We start from the raw sequence: 20,986 nt of genomic DNA on the forward strand, positions 1-20,986 counted from the left end.
AATCTCATTGTGACCCTAAACCCCAAGATAATATCTTGATTCTGTGTCTGTGGGTTGCCAGACTTACCAAACAAGATAGTAACGGCTATAGAAAGACTCCAAGCTGGGCAGTGGTGGCGCACGCCTTTAATCCCAGCACTCAGGAGGCAGAGGCAGGCAGATCTCTGTGAGTTCGAGGCCAGTATGGTCTACAGAGTGAGATCCAGAACAGGCACCAAAGCTACATAGAGAAACCCTGTTGAAAAACCAAACAAAAACAAAAACAAGCCAGGAGGTGATAGTGGTGCATGCCTTTAGTCCTAGCACTCAGCAGGCAGAGGCAGACAGACCTCAGTGAGGTTGAGTTCAAGGCTAGCCTGATCTACAGAGCAAGTTCTAAGGCAACCAGAGCTGTTACACAGAGAAACCCTGTCTCAAAAAACCAAAAGGAAAAAAAAAGAGTGCTTACTACTCTTACAGAAAACTCAAGTTTGGTTCCCAGCACACACACATATACATAATAGTAATTAAAACAAAAATAAAACACTGCCTCAAAAGGTAACTTAAGGCTAACAGATAAAGAAAAAAATGCATAAGATTTTGTGGCTCATTTTGAAGATGCTTATTTATTCTGAGCAAAATATACAACTACAGCAGCTTGCCACGACCATAGGTTATATACACTCTGTAGTAACATAAATAGCTCTGCAACAGAAAAGAGGATACCCATAGCTACTTGATAGATGGTTGTATTATCTACCTACACTCTGGCTTTTATAATTACTTGGTTAGAAGATAGGTTATAGAGAATCCCTATATCAAATACTTAGGACCAGAGGTGTTTTAGATTTCAAGTCTGGGGTATCTGCATGGACTAACACTTGAATATCCCTGATCTGAGATCTGTCAGTGCTCAGTTTCAGATTTTAGAATATTTCTGACTTGGATTTTCTGGTTAAGGATGCTCAACCTACAGGTGTAGGGTGTACACCTATTGTTTTTATGAACATGAATGCCCACGAAGGCCCTTTAGAGAGCAGAGGTGAACACCTTCTCATGGAGGTATGCTAGCTTCTCTAAGCGAGTCCGTTTCAGTAGTGGAAGCCATTCCCAGTGGGATAATTCTACCACACGGTACCCAATTCGAGCCAGCTGCCTCCTCTTCATATTGTGCAGTCCAAGCAGATCCCTAGTACCATAGCAATACTGGTTCTTGTTTGTCAACTGGATAGCTAGCTTCACTAGTGGGGGCTGCATGTGGGCTAGAGGGCACAGGCCGTCTGTCCCCACATCCCCCAATCTATCTGTCACATTGCAAGCAGAGTCTACCAAGGGTACAGCAGTCTTCTTTCTTAACTCCATAGGTGGCTGGCTAGTCTCTACCTCAATTTCGCCCTGGAAATACCTTTTGGCTTTTCCCTTTAGCAACTGATTCATCAAGTCATCTGTAAGGCTGACTCCCGCCTGCTTAAATGGTAATCGGGCTACATCTTCCGTTGGCGTCACTTCGCTGTTAAAAGGTAGTGGCTTCATGTTAGCATCAAGCTGAACCTCCAAGTCAGAAGATCGGGTGTGAGGCAAAATCATATGGTGCTTGATGTACTGGGGGCCACCTAACATGGTCTCAAGTAAATACAGAGCTTCTAGGAACTCAGGCTTTGATCTCATATCCTTGCTTGCTAAATTCCACAGTGTTACAGATGCCTCTTGCTGAAGGTGAGAATTAAGACGACTGCCCTCATAATCTGGACACTCAATGGCAACTGTACCATCGAGAGTATACAGTTCCTTAGTGAGTTCAAACTTACTTCTTTCTTGAGCTAACCTGACAAACCCTGGACTCAGAGCAACATTGATAAACTCAGCTGGAAAGTACTCAGAAAATGCCAAGCCAAGCAGGCAGGTCAGAAGGTGCTCTGGGTACTGGTTGAATTCAGGCATCTTCCTGTGGATTTCATTTATCAGACTGGAATAAAATTCTTCTGCGTTGGGTGGCTTATAGTTCAGAGTTCCAAAAGACCACAGAATTTTGGCAACATCTTTACTTCGACAGTGTGTTACTCTTGGAGGCAAAGAGGCAGCTACTGCATTCATTACTCTTTCATCCAGGAAGCGTAAGGCTGAGCAGGAGAGAGTGAGGTGCATAACACCCTGAACTCCCAAGGAAGGAATTCGCTGAGGAGCAATTTCTCCAAACTGCCTCATGAAATTTACATGATCTACATGAGTGAAGCGGAACATTTTAAGAATATGAACTAAGGTGTGGCTGCTGAGATGCTGCATGTTAGCACAAGCCAGGTCTCCAATTTTCCGCATGACAAATTCAGAGAGACTACTACTTGATTTAAAAAACCCCAAACAGATTGTACCAACCTCCTCTAAATTTATCAGATCGATATACTTAAGGATCAGTGATTCCAGTTTTTGCATTAGGTCCTGTGGTACCTGACGATTTTCACCTATAATATAAATTAAGTGAATCAGCTGAGACAAAGATAGCTCTTTCCAGTGTAAATGAAGGTAACTAAAAAAAAAATTTAAAAATCGAGGCACTCTGTGACCTAAGTTCCGCCAAAGATCAGCAACCAGGAGAAGCTGATCCAGATTCATCTCCCACACCTGACGGCAAAACCTGGTTTCATATGCATCTAGCATGGAAGGGGAGAAAGGGATTCTTAAATCAACAAAGGCTTTCAAAATACTGATCAGATCTGAGGTATCAAAGAGCTGCATGTTTTTCATAGTCAGTTGGCAGAGTAAAGTAAAGCTTTTACTGGACAACAAAACAGAACGCTGTTCCGCTGGCAGAGAGCTCAGCTTACAAAAATAAGTAGTAATGACTTCGGGCTGGAGTTTAGTTTGATAAACTCTGACTTTGTGCAAAATTAGTTCACCTTCTGAAACAGACAGGGGTTGGCGAGTCTCAGATCTGTTATAGCTGTGAAGCTGGTACTCTGGCCTTAACTTTAAGAATACTCGGGTTCCTTCAAAGGAATCAAAAACCTCCACATCCTCTTCAACTCTTTTTTCACTGGGTGAGACTGGATGCAATGTGCTGGCCTTAAGGGTAGAAGCTTTGTTGAATTCCAAACCCAGGTGGGCACTGCTGGTTGTGAAGATTCTCTGAGACAAGGTGGTATTACCAATCTTCTTAACTTTTCTGGCAAGATGGCAGGAGCTATTATGTTCAGGAAGGTTCTGTCCCCCATAATGTGTGCTGTTTTCCATATTCCAATATGCCATGCTTTGGACTGCATGGTAGGCAGAAGGATTACAAGATGCTTGGTATTTTAAAAGTTTTAACAACTTGACAGTGGCTGCCATTCTGGAGTCTGTACTGATCTTTTTGGCAGTCCAAGCACAGTCCTCACACGTGTGGCTAGGCAAGTTCTTGTTTATATGGTGCTTGGTTAGAGACGGACAGGGAGATGTTCCACAGAAACTGCCTGTAAATCTTCGGCATACCACAAGAGTCGTGGGCCACAAATGATGGGGCCAGAATTGGTGCCAAATACTGAAAAAAGGGTAGATGAAGAATGAGTGGCTTCTACCTATAACACAAAATTTACACATTATAAGAAATAGGTGTAGCCAGGTGTGGTGGCACACACCCTTTAATATCAATACTTAGGAGGTAGAGGCAAGAGGATCTATGTGAGTTTCAGGCCAGCCAGGACTATCTTGTGAGGCCCCATCTCAAAAGACAAAATGAAAAAAGAGATAAAAAGATGCAAGCTGTACCACTGTCCATGCAAGTATGTTCAACGTCAATGAATGCCCAAAGCACAAGCCATCAAGGACAAACCTCACACCAGAAGCACCATCAGGTGGTTTCTAGACTGCTACTTGATGTAAACTCACTTCCTTGTAGGGAAAGACATGATGGGGAAGGCAGATTTCCAAAAGGAAGCTGGGGGTAAAAGTGGGCAACTCATTCCATTTCTTCACTATCAACACATGAGTCCTCTGGAGAATAAGAACATTGGTAAAAAGCTGCCATGCTAACAGTATAAAGGAAAAAGTGGGATCTGCTTTATTTTTTTTCAATTTTTATTTGATTGTCTGAATGTTTTGTCGGTGTGTATGTCTGTGATTGATATCTGAGGTCAGAAAAGGGAGTTGGATCCTCTGGAGCTGGACTTACAAGCAGTTGTGAGCCATTGGACTTGGATAGTGGGAACTGAGCTCAGGTTCTCTGAAAGTGCAAAAAACACTGTTCTTTTGTTTCTTTTTCTAATTACTTATTTATTTTATGTGTATGGGTGTTTTGCACACCAGAAGAGGGCATCAGATCCCATGGGACTACAGTTACAAATGACTGTGAGCAGCCATGTGGGAGCTGGGAATTGAACTCAGGACCTCTGGAAGAGCAGCTGGTGCTCTTAACTGCTGAGTCATCTCTCCAGCCCACAGTAGGCACTTTGTGATTCCATTCTTCTAGGTCCAGTTTTTTTTCGAAACAGGGTCTCACTATGCAGTCTTGGCTGGCCTAGAACTCACTTTGTAGACCAGGTTGGCCTCAAACTCACAGAGATCTTCCTGTCTCTGTCTCCCAAGTGCTGGAATAAAAGACACAGACCACATCCAGCTCAGGTCCAGTTTATTGTTTTTTGGGTTTTTTTTAAACTATTTATCTTTATTTTTTATGTGCATTGATGTATACATGTATGTCTGTGTGAGGGTGTCAGATCTTAGAGTTACAGACAGTTGTTAGCTGCCATGTGGGTGCTGGGAATTGAACCTGGGTCCTCTGGTAGAACAGTTGGTGCTCTTAACCACTGAGCTATCACTCCAGCCCCCAGGTTCAGTTTTAAAATGAAAATAAGCTAGGGTTAAGAGGAGTATGTAAGAGTAGAAATGTGAATCACAGAACTAAGCAGAAGATAGCAACTCAACTTTGAAATGACTCTTTACAGTAGGAAGGATCAGGAACTAAGAATGGCCAACAAAATCTAAGTACTGAGGACTTTCATTTTACAGGATATGAAGGAAACACAGGAGACATTCTGAACTTCAGGTACTGCTTTGGGAAACTTTAATGATGGCATGAAGGAGGAGGACTGTAATCTCAGCTACTCAGAAGGTTGAACCATCTCTCCAGTCCTTTCATTTGCTTTAAAGTGGGTGTGAGCATTAACTAATTAATTATAACCACAGTAACCCTCCCAGTTCTTACAGTACAAACTTAATTACAGTCCTGGCAGTTCTGGTGCTATTCCTCTTAGAAAAGGCCAACTGTCTTCTTTAGGCTGCTTTGTTTTCTGAGTGGTCTTATTATGTAGCTTAGGCTGGCCTCAAATTCATGATATTCTTGCCTCGGTCTACTTACTGGATGCTGGGATTACAGGTGGGTGTCATCACACCCAGCTTCCAGAATGCTTATAACAGAGTTTGGATCTCTAGTTCAGACACTCAGAAACTCATACATTGTGGTGAGGGAAGCGAAGTTGAATAGAAGCCTGTTCACTGTTGGTCCAGAGGTAGAAGAGAGCCGCTCAAAGCTGTGCTTCAAGGAGGCCCATGTTCACATGGCTGTCCTGCTGACAAGCCCAGGGCCAGCACAGGTCTCCTCTGGAGGGGCAGCCTGGCAATGCTGCCACTGAATCAGGTACTAATTAGGTCCTCACTTGGCTAGAAGCAGTACAATTTCCACTTTCTCCCATGGAAAAAATGAGCAGGCCATGAAACTGGCTCTCCTGTATTCCTCTACCTCCTCTTAAAATTTTTTTATTCCTGCTAGGTATGGTGTATGTATATGGGTGCTTTGCCTGCTTATATGTCTGTGTACCACTTGTGTGCGGTGGGGGCAAGGTGTTGGGCCCTCTGGAACTGGAGTCTCATATTTTAGCCACCATATGGGTGCTAGGAACTGAACTGTGGTCCCCTGAAAGAGCAACAAGTGCTTTTAGCCACTGAGCCATCTCTCCAGTCCATAGTCTTTCTTTCTTCAATGTTCATTCCTTTTTTTTTTTCATACTTACTAGCAAAGTCCAAGGAGATGTGAGCAGCCAATCAATGGACCATATAAGGTTATTGATGAAAAATTTCCATGAATGATCTTCTGAAATCTCTTCCTCTCTGTTTTTAGCCTGTTAGGTCTCAAACCCTGGACAAATGACTGAGGTGCCTATTTAACATATCAAAGTACACCTGGTCACTAGGTTCTCCCAGAATCTCTCAGTCTCTACTCATTACAGGGTCCTCCTGGCTGGCACACCCCATCCCCTATCCTAAACTTCTCCAGCCCAGAAGCTGGCTGCCTTTCTCCCAGAGGCTTTTCCCTATATAATCCAGGCATTTTGGTTTTACTCGCTCTTCTTTATACCTTTTTCCCTCTTGGATGCTGCACCCGGTTACCCCCTTTCCCTCGCCCTTCCCCTCCCAGTCTCCTCATCATGTGCACTCTGGACTCTTCCAGATGTCTCTGCCTCTGGCAATGCTCTCCCTTTTTATCTACAATAAACTTTCTCCTCCACCATACCTAGAAGCAGCCATGTCCTGTTAGGGGCCATGCGAGGGGACCAACAGGCAGCACTGGAACTCATGGAACGTGGCTAGGCAGTTGGCAAAGCCACACCTGAGTGAGCCCTGGAGAGGCAAAGCCCCGAGAGCTATGAGTCCTGAGGACCTCATGCTGTTATTGAGCAGAGCTCTGGTGGTTGCCTTCATGGTCACCACGTCCCTCGTAATCTAAGGGTTGTATGAAAACTCTCAGGGGGCTTCTAGCCCCTCACTGAGTAGTGTTACTGTTACTTACAATAATAGTGATTGACTTTTTCCAAAACATTGCTGCTAGAGCAGATTAATGATTAAACCACCACCCTTAGAAAGAAATTAGACATGTAGAATTGTTAGGAAGGTTAGGTTAAGATGTTTTTGTTAATGGCTTTGAGGTAGAACATCTTGGGGTACAATTTAAACTTTAGAAAGACAAACAGTTGAACAAAGGACTCATTGAGGTCAGGGGACAAAATAATGGCAACCTGGCTATTGCTGGCTAGGATGAGTTGGTGATCAAAGGTGATGATTAATTCCTTGTACCCATTTCTGCCCTCAGCTTCCTGATGTAAAAAACTGTCGATGAGTGGATGTGCACCCTGAGGATTTAAAGTAGAGTGGACTGTTTTTCATATATAAAAGTTTAGATTTGGAATGGAGAGATGGCTCAGGGGTTAAGAGTACTGACTCTTCTTCTTCCAGAGGACCTGAGTTCAATTCCCAGCACCCACACGGCAGCTCACACCTGTCTAAAACTCCAGTTTCAGGGGACCCCGACACCCATGGCAAAAACACAAATGCACATAAAAATAAAATAAAATATATTAAAAAAAGTTCAGATTTATGACTTAAGAGTTTTTATAAGATTACCTTTTGAGATAAGTTATAAAGTGATTGATCCTTTCTTTGTAATCACAAAATGTAGTCTGCCACCAAAAGAACTGGCTGAGAAAAAATACCTTGCTTGCTTACACTGTTAATCTGTAACAAGTTGCTTGGGTATGAATGTATGTGGGTTCTTGGGGATAGAAAATGTTTAATCATGTAAGGGATATGGAAAACATGTTGTTTTTTACCTGTACTCATTGTAATCATTCACTTGAAAAACAGAATGTAACGACATTGTAATTTTTATACTGCTTGAGAGATTTTGCTGCAGTATATAGGCTGTAAGGGAAACAATAAAGACACGAGAGAAGGAAAGACCAGGAAAGATGTAGAAGTAGGCATCAGGAAATAGTTAGAGGGGAGTCATCAGGAAGACACAGAAGAGGAATGTCAGAGCAGAAGAATGAAATAAAAAGAATAGAGTAACAACGAAGAAGCTTTTACCCCTCACCAAACAAGTCTGTGTTTTTCTCACCGACTGCATCTCGCCCCCAGTCTCTCCCAGGACCTGCACAAAGATGGTCCCTCTGCAATGTCCCTTCCTTTTTTTTTTTTTTTTTATTTTATAATTTATTTATTTGTATTTTATGTACATTAGTGCTTTGCCTGTATGCTTGTCTGTGTGAGGGTGTTGGGTCCCCTGGGACAGGAGTTACAGACAGTTGTGAGCTGCTATGTGGATGCTGGGAATTGAACCTGGGTCCTCTGGAAGAGCAGCCAGTGCTCTTAACCACTGAGCCATCTCGCCAGCCCCGTCCTTTCCCTTTTATTTTTTATTTTTATTTTTTCATTCATCTGGTGATGAAATCTGGGACCAGTGATGTCCTTTCCATTTTTATTTTCTTTTTTCATTCAGCCTCTTCTTTCCAGGGTCCATAAAGAGCCAGGACTGAAGGGCAGGCCAAAGGGCTTTGTTCTGCCTACCAGGCTTCTTTCTCTGGGTAACAGGAAAGTATGTTCTAATTTCATGGTAAATCCCTATACACTGGGTTCCTTTTTTTTTGAGACAGGATCTCACTATGTGGCCCTGGAACTCACTGGGTAGACTAGGCTGAACTTTGACTGAACTTAGAGATCCACCCACCTCCAAGTCCCTAATGCCGGGACAAAAGGTGTGTGCCACCGTACCTGGTGCTACATTTGGTGTTTTACATGCCCAGCTTCAACTGCTCAGATAGTCACAAGCTACATTCTTGGGCCCAAATTAAGCCCTGTACCTGATTTTCATAAGGAAAGTTTTATCTGGACATATCTAATGTCTGTGTTGGCTTTCACAATACAAGAACTGAGCAACTGTCTCAGAGATTGTATGGATGTAAAACATAAAGTGTTTCTTATCTAGCTCTTTACAGAAAAAGTTCACAACCCCCTGCTACAGACCACTAGTTAGTGGTGACTAAAACTGTTAATATGAAAGAACATATCAATTAACAACAAATCCTCTGTTTACTTTTAAAATACCTCTGTGGTTGTTTTTGTTTATATTTGTTTTTGTTTGTTTGTTTGTTTGTTTTTTCAGGCAGGGTTTCATAAAACCCACACTGGCCTTGAGCCTATGATCTTCCTGACTCCACCCCCTATTACAGGCATGTACTGCCATATCGAGTTTATAAATGGTAGTTTTTAAGGTTTTTTTGTTTGTTTGTTTTGTGAGAATGGGTGATGTAGTTCAGGCTAATATCAAATTCACTATGTAGTTGAAGATGGCCTGACCTTCTGAGCTTCCTGCCTCCCACTCCTAGTGCTTGAATTACAGTATGTGCTACAATGCCTATTTTATGAGGTATTGGGGATTGAACCCAGAGCCTCCTGCATCCTAAACAGTACTTGACCAAGTGAGCTGTAGCCCTAGGCCTATAAACAATAATTTTTAAAAACTACGTGTGCATGAGACAGAGATGTCTCAGTGGTTAAGTACATTTGCTGGTCTTACAGGGGCCAGGGCAGTTGTCAACACCCACATGGTGGCTCACAACCAAATCCAGTCCCAGGGGATCTGACACCCTCTGCTGGCTTCTGTGGACAGTAGGCATGAAAGCAGCACACACACATACATGCAGGTCAAACATTCATACACATTAAAAGAAAGAAATCTAGAAAACACTTTTGAAAATTACCTTTATCAAGTAGGCATGGTGGCGCACACCACACCTTTAATGCCAGCACTTGGGTGGCAGAGGCAGGTGGATCTCTGTGAGTTCAAGGACAGCCTGGTCCACAGAGTTCTAGGACAGCTGGGGCTATGTAGAGACCTTGTCTCAAAAAAATAAACGAAACAAAAAGAAAAGAAAAAAAAGGGAGGAGGAATTACCTCTATAACTGGACATGGCAACACACACTTGTAATCTCAGCACTCAGAAGGCAGAGGCAGAAGGATCGCTGTGAGTCGAGTCAAACATTGTCTACATAGTTCTAGTTTAGCCATGACATCATACTGAGACTTTTATCTTAAAAAAAGGCTGAGCCAGAGAGATGGCTCATCGATCGGTTAAGAGCGCTGGCTGCTCTTCCAGAAGATCTGAGGTTCAATTCCCAGGACCCACATGGTGGCTTACAACCATCTATAATTCCAGTCCCAGGGGAGCCAATACCCTCTTCTGGCCTCTACAGGCACACAGTGCACAGACATACATGCAAACAAAATACCCACAACACATAAAGTAAGTAAACCATATGCTGTGGCTACATGAAACTCCGTCTCAAAACAAAGACAGAAAATAAACAGATTATATTCTAAGATGGAAATAACAAGAGCCCCAACTAGCTTAGGGCCTCTTCTGTACCAATGCTGTCTTTTTTTTTCTTTTCCTAATTAAAATTTTTGTTAGTGAACAATGGGTTTTTAAATTTTTTTTTGTTTGTTTTTGTGTTTTTTTGGTTTTTTCGAGACAGGGTTTCTCTGTGTAGTTTTGCGCCTTTCCTGGAATTCACTTTGGAGACCAGGCTGGCCTCGAACTCACAGAGATCCACCTGCCTCTGCCTCCCGAGTGCTGGGATTAAAGGCGTGCGCCACCACCGCCCGGCGGGTTTTTAAATTTTTTTTTTTTTTTTTTGGTTTTTCGAGACAGGGTTTCTCTGTGTAGCTTTGCGCCTTTCCTGGGGCTCACTTGGTAGCCCAGGCTGGCCTCGAACTCACAGAGATCCGCCTGGCTCTGCCTCCCGGGTTTTTAAATTTTTAAAACAATTGTTTTTATAATTACTTACTTGCTTTGTGTGTGTTGTGTATGTGGAGACACACATGCTATGGCACATGTGTGAAGGTCACAAGATGGCTTGCAGGAATCAGTTTTCTTCTTCTACCGTGTGGGTCCTAAGGATTGAACTCAGCTTGCCAGGATTGATGACAAGTGTCTTTAGCTATCTCGATGACCCAAAATAATGGGTTTTATTTATGACATGTTGCTCTATGTACATCATTATACAGTGTTCATATTCACACCCTCCACTATACTTCTTGTCCCCATCTGCTCTTACTATTGTATGTGATGCACACATGTGGAGACAAGAGGTCGATCTGATGTCTTCCTCTATGGCTCACCACTTTACTTTTGAGACAGGATCTGTCACTGAATCCGAAGGTCACAACTGGCTAGACTGGCCAATGAGCCCTGGGGATCCTCCAGCCTCTACCTCCCAGGAGGATTCCAGGCCTACGACACATCATATCAGTTTTTTCATGAAGGTTCTGGGCATCCAAACCCGGGCCCTCAGGCTTGTGGCTCACTTTACTCACTGTGCCATCTCCCTGCTTTCACGGACAGTCTAGATTCTGCACATGGGACGACACACAACCTGTACCTCTCCCACCATCACCCTCTCTTGGGTCCTCCTCTGCTCTGCTTAGTCTCCCTTCAAGGCCCAGAGTCCTAAATGAACTATTTGATATGCACCAACCCCCACCTCCCCTTTAGCTTTTTGAGACAGGTCTCTTTGTGCAGTCCTGGCAGGTCTGGAACTTGGGAGAGATCCATCTGCCTCTGTCTTCCTAGTGTGCCACCACACCCCACTTAATTCTTATTCCAACAACCCTTCTGTTAGGTAGGTTTCGTTATTTATGTATTATTTATGAGTAAGATATTTTATAAGATTAAGGCACTTCTCACAAGAAAAAAAGACGACTTTCATATGGTACAAAGCCAAAGGACTGAGTGGAGCTTGCTATCAAGGACTCCAAAGGCCACACTACTAGTATACAGAGACAGCAATACAATTCAGGAAGAAGGGCCAGATTTGGGGGCAGGCCTGAGGAAGCTACTCTCCCAGATTTGCGGATGCCAGGAGCTAGAGTATTAACACTGGGTCAGCTCAAGAGCATCTCCCGCCTACACACCCTAGTGTTCCAGTTATCACTGTAATTAGTTCACCCTACTTATGAAAGGAGTACAGAGAAGACTCAAGAAGACACCTACATGAAAGAGTGGGCTTTGCAGGGTATTCTACAGCCAAAGAAACAGTGCCATAACGGAAGACCTGAAAGTTGGCAGTCGATATTGAGATGGAAAAATTAAGAGTTCAGGGGTTGAGGTGCCGGAGAGATGATCGTACAGCGACTGAGAGCACTGGCTACTCTTCCAGAGCAGTTTGATTGCTCAAGCAGAGCAGTCTTACAGATGGGGTTTGATTCCGAGAACCCACATAGCTCACAACCATCTGTGATTCCAGTTGCAGGGCATCTAATGCCCTCTTCTGGGCTCTATGGGCACTGCATGAACATAGTACATAGACATGCAGGCAAAACATGCAGGCAGATGAAATAAAATAATTCTAAAAAGAACAGGCACACCTTTAATCCCAGTACTTGGGAGGGAGAGGCAGGTGGATCTCTGAGTTCAAGGCCAGGCTGATCTACAGAGTGAGTTCCAGGATAGCCAGGGCTACACAGAGAGACCCTGTCTCAAAAAACCAAAAACCAAATAAACAAACAGTTTTAAGGGCTGGAAAGTTGGCTCAGTGGTTAAGAACACTTTTTCTTGCAGAAGACCCTAGATCATTTCCCAGCACCCACATGGTGACTCACAACTCCAATTCCAGAAGATATGATGCTCTTTTCTGAACACTGAGGGCACCAGGCATGCACATGATGCATATACATACATGTAGGCAAGACATTTATATATGTAAAATAAAATAAATTTAAAAAGAAAAATGAAAAGTTTTAAGATGCTGGGCATAGTAACACATTCCTTTAATGCACTGGGGAAGAAGAAGCAGGTATATCAATCTGAATTTGAAGCCAGGCTACTCTACATAGCAAGTTCTAGGCCAGCCAAGGCGACGCAATGAGACTCTGTCTCAGGAGGGAGAGAGGGTGAGTTAGTTTTAAATTAGGTGAGGTGGCACATACCTATACACACCTATAACCCCAGGACTTAGGAGACTCAGGCGGGATTGACACACTTTCAAGGCTAGCCTAAACTAAACAGGGACCTCTCTTGCCAAAAATAACAAAAAGATCAACAAAAATACTTAAGAGTTCAACACAGGAGAGAAAAAAAGAAAAACTCAAAGTAAAAATAGAAGAAAGATCCCAGGGCAAGAACTGTGTGAGCGGACAAAAAGAGCAACCATTTCAAGCTGGAAGAGACAAGATAGGCAGTACCCGGGAAAGGAACTTCTAATGGATAATCTAGGGATGGACAGACTGACAGAAAAATAAGCTAGTAATAACACTAACAGGAATTATTGCCAGGTGTACAAGTACACACTACAGGTGTAGTGGTGCACAGAACTCCAGCATTTAAGAGGCTGAAGCAGGAAGATAATGAGTTTGATGCCAATATGGGCTAATCTTGCTTCCAATTTAATAAGAAAAAAGAGGGGGGGGGGGGAGAACTGGATAGATGGCTCCATGATTAAGAAAACTTCCTGCTTTTCCAGAGGACCTGAGTTCAGTTCAGACCAGAAACATCTATAACTGTACCTCCAGTTACAAACTGGCCTTTGCAGGCCCACTCATACATTCGGCACTTGCTCACATACACATATACATACATAAAACTAAAATAAAACTAAGAGTAGCCGGGCGGTGGTGGCGCACGCCTTTAATCCCAGCACTCGGGAGGCAGAGCCAGGCGGATCTCTGTGAGTTCGAGGCCAGCCTGGGCTACCAAGTGAGTTCCAGGACAGGCACAAAGCTACACAGAGAAACCCTGTCTCGAAAAACCAAAAAAAAAAAAAAAAACTAAGAGTCTTCACCTCAAAATCAAAACAGAGAGGGAGGGGTGGAGGATGAGCAACACTAGCTATAACACGATGGCTCATACCTGTAATCCCAGGTACTCAGGAGGCTGAGATAGCATATGAAATTCTACCTGGGCAACTTAGTGAGCCCCAGTCTCAAAACAACAACCTTGTTAAAAGCACTTGCTGCTCTTTCAGAGGACCAGGGCTCAACTCCCAGTACCCTCACGGTGGCTGACAACCATCTATAACTTCAGTTCCAGAAGATCTGATGCCCTCTTCTGACTTCCATGGGTACCAGGCAAGCACATAGTACACATACATTCATTTAGGCAAAACATTCATACACATAAAATAAATCTAAAAACAAAAACAATAAAAAGGGCCTGAGGGTGTAGCTCAGTAGTTGTTCGTTGACTACCATACAGAGGCCCTGAGTTCACTCTCTAGCACCACATGAAAGCAAGAAGGAAGGAAGGAAGGAAGGAAGGAAGGAAGGAAGGAAGGAAGGAAGGAAGGAAGGGAGGGCAATACAAATGTGTTCTGTGGAAGCAGCCACTCTAGAACTTCTCTTAATCATGTTGCTATAATACTAAATCAAACACAAAGAAAAAGAAATAAGCTAATAGATGCCAAAAAGGACTGTTGAAAAATGGAGGAAGAAACTGGAAAGAACTGACAGTGTTACGAGACTATTGAACTATTTAAATCAAAAACACGCACAACTTCAACAAAAATAGCATTTACAAATCACATGTGCTAGAGGCGTGGTGGTGCATGCCTGTAATCCCAGCACTTGTGAGTGGAGGCAGGAGTTCATGCTCACCCCTAATTATATACTGACTTTGAAGCCAGGCTAGGACATATGAGATCCTGTCTCAAAAACAAACCAGCCAGCGAGGCGGTGGTGGCGCACGCCTTTAATCCCAGCACTTGGGAGGCAGAGGCAGGTGGATCTCTGTGAGTTCAAGGCAGCCTGGTCTACAAAGCAAGTTCCAGGACAGCCAGGACTGTTACACAGAGAAACCTTGTCTTGAAAAAAACCAAACAACAAAAAGCCAAGCCTAGTGGTGCACAACTTTAATCCCAGCACTAAAAAGGCAGGGGCAGGTAGAGCTCTGTGGTTTTGAGGCCAGCCTGGTCTATACAGCAAGCTCCCAGCTAGCCAGGGCAACACAAAAAAAAAAGTAAGGAAGAAGAGGAGAGGCAGAGTAAGACAGTAGAGGAAGAGTATTGCAAAGGAGACATGTGCTGCCAGGTAGAGAAAATAGGCAGAGAGGAAATTAGTTAACTTTTCTTTCCTCAAGGTTTCCCAGAGCACAAACAAGAAAGCTAGAAATTAATTAATTCCTAGTTCCTTAATTAAAGGATCCAACCTGATGTCACTGCACTAAGCTCCCTGTCTAGTTTAAATTTTCTAAATATACCTTCCTCTCTATCTCCTCTTTATGGTTGCTAATAGACCACAGCACAGTTTCAGAGCGCTGGAATTTCCAAAAGGTACTACTCAACCACCCAGAAGGATGTGACAACACAGAGCCAGAAATCTTACCTTTCTATCTTCCAGATACACGCCTCAGCAAGGCCATTTTAAACCAATGTCCAGAAGTTAGAAAAGGGCAGCCATGGTAACTGTAAATCAATTAAGTGCATGACATATTTAGTATATACAAATGACCAATTCCTGATTCCCATACTGTCTTTTCTTTTTTGCAGTACTAGTAATCAAACTCAGGGCCTCATAAACGCTAGGCTTACTACACAGCCTTAGCCCCTAACTTTTTCTAGGGGCTAAAGTCTCCTGATGGGAGTCTACCAAAATGTAAAGCCACAAAGGCTTGTAAACTGACAGTCAAGACCCTGAGCTGTCAGGGAGATGTTAGCTAGGCTGTTTCTCCCCTTTTGTTCGTTCCCACACGGGAGCAGAACCCACCAGCAGTCCAGGAAGGTTAAGGTAAAGTGCAGCAGTGGAGGGTCAAAATAGGGTCTATGAGCTAAGCCAAAACAAGATCAAAGCTGGGGGTGGGGAGCCCAAGTCCAGCACAAACCATCCCTCTTCTTTTTCCCCTTTCCTTCCCCTTTTTTTTTTAAGACAGGGTCTCAGCTGGGCAGTGGTGGCGCATGCCTTTAATCCCAGTACTCAGGAGGCAGGGGCAGGCAGATCTCTTTTGAGTTTGAAGCCAGCCTGGTCTATAGAGAGAGTTCCAGGACAGCCAGAGCTACCCAAAGAAACCCTGTCTTGAAAAAACATAAAACAAACAAACAAACAAAAAAGACAGGGTCTCGAGCCAGTCAGTTTTAATCCCAGCACTCGGGAGGCAGAGGCAGGAGGATCTCTGTGAATTCAAGGCCAGACTGGTCTACAGAGAGAGTTCCAGGACAGGCTCTAAAGCTACACAGAGAAACCCTGTTTCGAAAAACCAAAAAAAAAAAAAAAAAAGCCCCCAAAAGACAGAGTCTCATGTATCCTAGACTGGCCTCAGACTATGTAACTGAATGGGGTGGTTTGAGGACATGACTGCTCCTAGGTATGGGTTGAGAAGGTTTATTGTAAATATGAAAGAACATAAGAGAGGCATCCAGGGGTTGGGGATTTAGCTCAGTGGTAGAGCGCTTGCCTAGTAAGCACAAGGCCCTGGGTTCGGTCCTCAGCTCCAGAAAAAAAAAAAAAAAAAGAGGCATCTGGAAGAGTCCAGAGTGAACATGGCTGTCAGACTGAACCAGGTCATGTGAGGGGGGCGGGGTGAGGAGAGGAAGAAGACAAGAGGCCAGGAGAGTGAGTAAGAACTAAGACCAGTGGCCAAGAGGCAAAAGGGCCTTTAGCAAAATGGCTGAAGTTATGCAGGAATCAGAGAAGCTGGGGGAAGGGAAGCCAAGCCCCTTGGCTGCAGAGTTTAGGGTAGGAACAGGGTATGACAGCCACAATGACTCTGTAACAGGTACTGAGAGTTGCTGGGAGAACCTAGCAGCCAAGTCCACTCTGGTATGTTAAACAGGCACCTCAGTTAGCCATCTGTCCTGAGTTGGAGACCTAACAGTAGCCAGTAGAGGCAGGCCTTGAACTCCTGTGAGATAGAATGCAGCATGCCCATCCCTCCACTTTTCAGGATGGCTAGAAAGCAGGCAGGTAAAGCTAAGACCCACACAGCCATGAGAGAAAATTCCCAACAATAATCCCAGTCACACACAACCAGACACTTGGGCTTTTATTGTTGTTTTGGTTTTTTACCTGTTTTTCCAATTTTTGAGGTTTCAAAGTAAGAAACTTCAGATTTCCTTTTTTTTTTTTTAGAGGGGTGGGGAAGAGTACAGGGTCTTACTATAGCCCTGTCTGGCCTCAAACTCACAGAGATGTGCCTCCTCTATTTCCTGAGTGCTGGAAGAATTAAAAATGTGCACTACCACACCTGGCCAGAATTCTTTTATATAAAAGTTGGCTTATTGGCTGGAGAGATGCTCAATGTTTAAGAACACTGGCTGCTCTCCCAGAGGATCAGGATTTGAATTCTTTGATTCCTAGCACACACTTTGGCTCACAACCAACTATAATTCAAGTCCCAGGAGGTCTGACACCCTCTTCTGGCCTCCTCCAGCACTGTATACATATGGTGCACAGATTATGCACAAAGGCAAAACGCCCATTCACATAAAAGAAAAATAAAGAAAAAAAATTAAGTTGGCTTATTTACACGATGAATGCCAAGGTCTCATTGGGGACCAGACAATAATAAACCACTAAGTGTGGAAGACACACCGGCAACAGCCCTGGACAACTGCCAAAATGACCTCACTTTCTCAGCTGTATGAAGCAAGTAGTAGTCTTCAGATTTTATTTTGGTCCACCATGCAGGACTAAATCACCTAGGGCTAGCCTGGGGTAACTGAGGGCAGTAGGCCTAAGAACCTAGTTCTAGAAAGCCACTGTTCTGAGTATTCGCAGTGTGGACAAAGTACAGAAAAAAATCAGTTATCTTTGACGTTTAAGTGCCTAGATATGAGCTCCACGGGATGAAGCAATGCCCTGATGTCTACACCGAGTGAGCAATGAAGCCCCCCGAGAAGACTCACGAATGTATCTAGTATAAAGGCTCCTGTCCAAAGTTCCTTGAGCCAGAGCAAAGAGATGTCATGATTTGAACAGAAAAGGATCAATAATTTCCTATTCCTGGGGAGAAAAAAAGAGAGGAGGCAAACACGACTACCTCGAGTTGGGCTTGTACAACCAGGAACGGCTGAAAAATGAAGGCATATGTCCCACTGCCTCACCCCGTCCCAAGCCCTAAACCAAACGCGGTTCGAAATGCTTTCTGGCGAGAAGCTGGTTAAGAAACACCGACTCTTGGGGCCCACCCAAGACGGGCTAAGTCACTTGCCGAGGGCTAGAATGTCAGTCTTCTGCCCGCAGTCACAGCAGTCTGGAGTGGCGAAGGTGGCCCAGACACTAAGAGGGGATCTCGGGGGGGTGGGGAGATGGGAGCGCCCGGGGCGCCGGCCGGGAAGCACCGCCTCGGCGCGGCAGGCCGAGGAACCGGGAAGGCGGAGCGCGCGGCGCAGGCCCGGTGGGGCCAGAACGCAGGCAGCAAACCGAGCCACGTCCCACAGGCAGCCCACTCACCTGAGGCCCGCAGAGGTAGCGCCCCAGCTCCAGTCCCGGGCCGCACAGGGGAAGTCAACACACCGAGGCCCCAGCATCAGCCGCCCCACAACTCACTTCCGGCCAGCGGCCTTCTAGTTCCGCTTGCGTCAGTCCCGAAGCCGCCGAGGCTCAAAAGACTTCAGTCAGCGTTTTCCCCTGACACAGTCTAGTGTCAAGCGTAGAGAGGTAACTGAGGATGTGCAACAGTACCCTGGATGGATCGCTTTGGAAGTAATCGAGCAGCTTTGCACAGGTTCGAATCCTAGTATTACCACCAAGGTTTTATGACTTTGAAAAAGTCGCGTAAACTTTTCAAGCCTAGCTTGTCATCTACACAATGAAGATAATGATGCATTTCCAATAGTGAAAATGCTTATGCTTTCAGAAGAGGAACTAGCAATGGGTAGATGAAAAAACGGGCTCAAGGAGTCGGGCATGATGGCGCACACCTTTGATCCCAGCGCTCGGGAGGCAGAGGCAGGCAGATCTTTATGAATTGGAAGCCAGCTTGGTCTACATAGTGAGTTCCAGGATAGCTATGGCTAGGTAGCACGATCTTGTCTATAACTAACTAACTAACTAACTAACTAACTAACTAACTAACTAACTAACTAGATAGATAGATAGATAGATAGATAGATAGATAGATAGATAGATAAATAAATAAATGATAAAGAAAAATGACAGTAGTGCACGCCTTAAATCCCAGTACTTGGGAGGCAGAGGGAGCAGATCTCTGAGTTTGAGGCCAGCCTGGTCTACAGCGCATTCCAGGACAGCCAGGGCTACACAGATAAACCATGTCTCGAAGAAACAAATGACAACAACAAAAATGGATGCAAGAAACTGGGACTGGAGGAGGGTAAGTCAAGGATGGTCTTGTACCTCTCTTAGGAGGGTCTCCCACCTGGGCTGGAAGGGATTCTATCAAGTCCTTTGTAGCAGGAAGGCCCGTTCCCAGGCTGCCATCCATTTAAAAGCTGTGAAGGAGAACTGAGACGTCACACTCCCTCCAGGGCACTGGTGAGAGGACCAGGGCAATGTAAGAGGTTATGACAAAGAAGTTGGAACCCAGCATCCAAGCTTCTGAGTTCTATGTAAGGCAGTTTGCCTCGGTTTGAACATTTGTGCCTCTGGACCAGGGTTTATACCCGCTAGGGGCTTCTTGCTGGTAGGTTTCAAACCCGGGACAAACATCTGAGGTGCCTGTTTAACAAATCAAAGTGGATCAAGCCGCCAGGTTCTCTCAGTACCCCTCAGCCACTACTCCGCCTCCTACCCCAAACTTCTCCAACCCTCTAGCTGGGCTGCTCTTCCCCCACCTACCCTTCCCTATATAATCAGCCACTTCAGTTGCCTGGTCCCTTTTGGTCTGCTCTCTTTTGGGCCTCCTGGCTGTTGCATATGGTTCTCCCCACCCCCAACCCCTTTGTCCCTCTCCTCACAAGGCTCAGAGTCATGCCCACTCTGGACTCTCCCAGATGTTCCTGCCTCTGACAATGTCTCCCTTTTATCCACAATAAACTTTCTTCCCTACCATACCTAGGAGGAATCCTGTCCTTTCCTTTTTCTTCTTTTCTCATTCACTTACGGGATTACAATCTGCCTGCAAGCACAGAGTGAAAAATCCCACACCCAGGGGACAAAACTTGGTTGCTCCTGGGCAGCCACCAAAGTCCAGTTTCTCTGCCAAATACTGTTTCCTTGTCTCCTCTGAAGTGAGAGGAGCTTATGGCCCAGCTCTAGCCAACAGGACTGGAAGGGAAGAGTTATGGCAGGGACCTGGGAACTTTTTTTGCTCTGTGTGTATGTGTGAGTACATACGTGCGTGCATGCGTGTGTGTGTGTGTGTGTGTGTGTGTGTGTGTGTGTGTGTGTGAGCGTGTGTGTGTGTGTGAGCGTGTGTGTGTGTGTGTGTGCGCGCGCGCGCGCGCGCGCGCACGCGCCTGCGTGCGCAGGCCGGTGGTCAACATCAGGTGTCTCTCTCAGTCACTCTCCATCTTACTTTTGAGACAATGTCTCTCACTAAACTGGAGCTCACGGATCAGATTTAGCTATACAGGCTAGCCGAGGAACTCCAGGGACGCATCCATATTCTGGTGGCCCCTGTGCTGGGGTTACAGATACAGACCAGGCCTCAGGGCCTGCTTTTATGTGGGTGCTAGAAATCCAAACTCAGGTTCACATGCCTGTATGGCATGCACTGTATTGATAGAGTCATTTTCCCAGTCCACAGAGAAGCTTTTTTTTTTTTTTTAAGTATTGGTATTTGTTTATTTTCTTTCTTTCTTTCTTTCTTGAGACAGGGTCTCACTATATAGCCCTAGCTGTTCTGGAACTCACTATATAGACCAGATTGGTCTCCAACTCAAAGATCTGCCTGCCTCTGTCTCCTGAATATTAGGATTAAAGGAGTGTGCTATCACATCCAGCCTCAGAAAAACTTCAATCTCCCCCTCCACACACACACAAGACAGGGCTTCTCCTTGTAACAAACAACCCTGGCTGTCCTAGAACTAGCTCTGTAGACCAGGCTGGCATTGAACTCACAAAGATATGCCTGCCTCTGCCTCCCAAGTGCTGGGATCAAAGTCATGTGCCACCACTGCTTGGCCCCAAAAACTTCTAGGGGCTGGAGAGATGGCTCAGAGGTTAAGAGCACTGGCAGCTCTTCCAGAGGTCCTGAGTTCAATTCCCAGCAACCACATGGTGGCTCACAACCATCTGTAATGAAATATGGTGCCCTCTTCTGGCCTGCAGGCATATATGCAGGCAGAACACTATACATCATAAATTTAAAAACAA

The 20,986-nt window shown here is 44.8% G+C and overlaps 2 protein-coding genes across 4 annotated transcripts in view; both read right to left on the reverse strand.

Moving 5' to 3' along the window:
• Ubox5 (U-box domain containing 5) overlaps positions 1-18,193 on the reverse strand; it is a 46,112-nt gene extending 27,919 nt beyond the window's left edge. For all 3 annotated transcript variants that reach the window (XM_052723021.1, XM_052723020.1, XM_052723019.1), the window contains exons 1-2: positions 18,161-18,193; positions 15,098-15,177 (exon numbers count right to left, since the gene is read on the reverse strand). The gene's annotated coding sequence lies outside the window, so the exon portion shown is untranslated. The remainder of the gene's footprint in view (positions 1-15,097; positions 15,178-18,160) is intronic.
• On the reverse strand, positions 587-18,195 carry Fastkd5 (FAST kinase domains 5). Its single transcript, XM_052723014.1, has 3 exons — positions 18,161-18,195; positions 15,098-15,177; positions 587-3,493 (listed from the first exon to the last, which is right to left on the reverse strand). The coding sequence occupies exon 3, from the start codon at positions 3,301-3,303 to the stop codon at positions 1,009-1,011; it is 2,295 nt and encodes a 764-aa protein (XP_052578974.1). The 5' UTR covers positions 3,304-3,493; positions 15,098-15,177; positions 18,161-18,195; the 3' UTR covers positions 587-1,008.
• Positions 18,196-20,986: the final 2,791 nt, after the last annotated feature.

The sequence above is a fragment of the Peromyscus californicus genome, unplaced genomic scaffold (assembly GCF_007827085.1).
Source record: "Peromyscus californicus insignis strain IS unplaced genomic scaffold, ASM782708v3 Scaffold_7__1_contigs__length_154581171, whole genome shotgun sequence".
Lineage (NCBI taxonomy): Eukaryota > Metazoa > Chordata > Mammalia > Rodentia > Cricetidae > Peromyscus > Peromyscus californicus.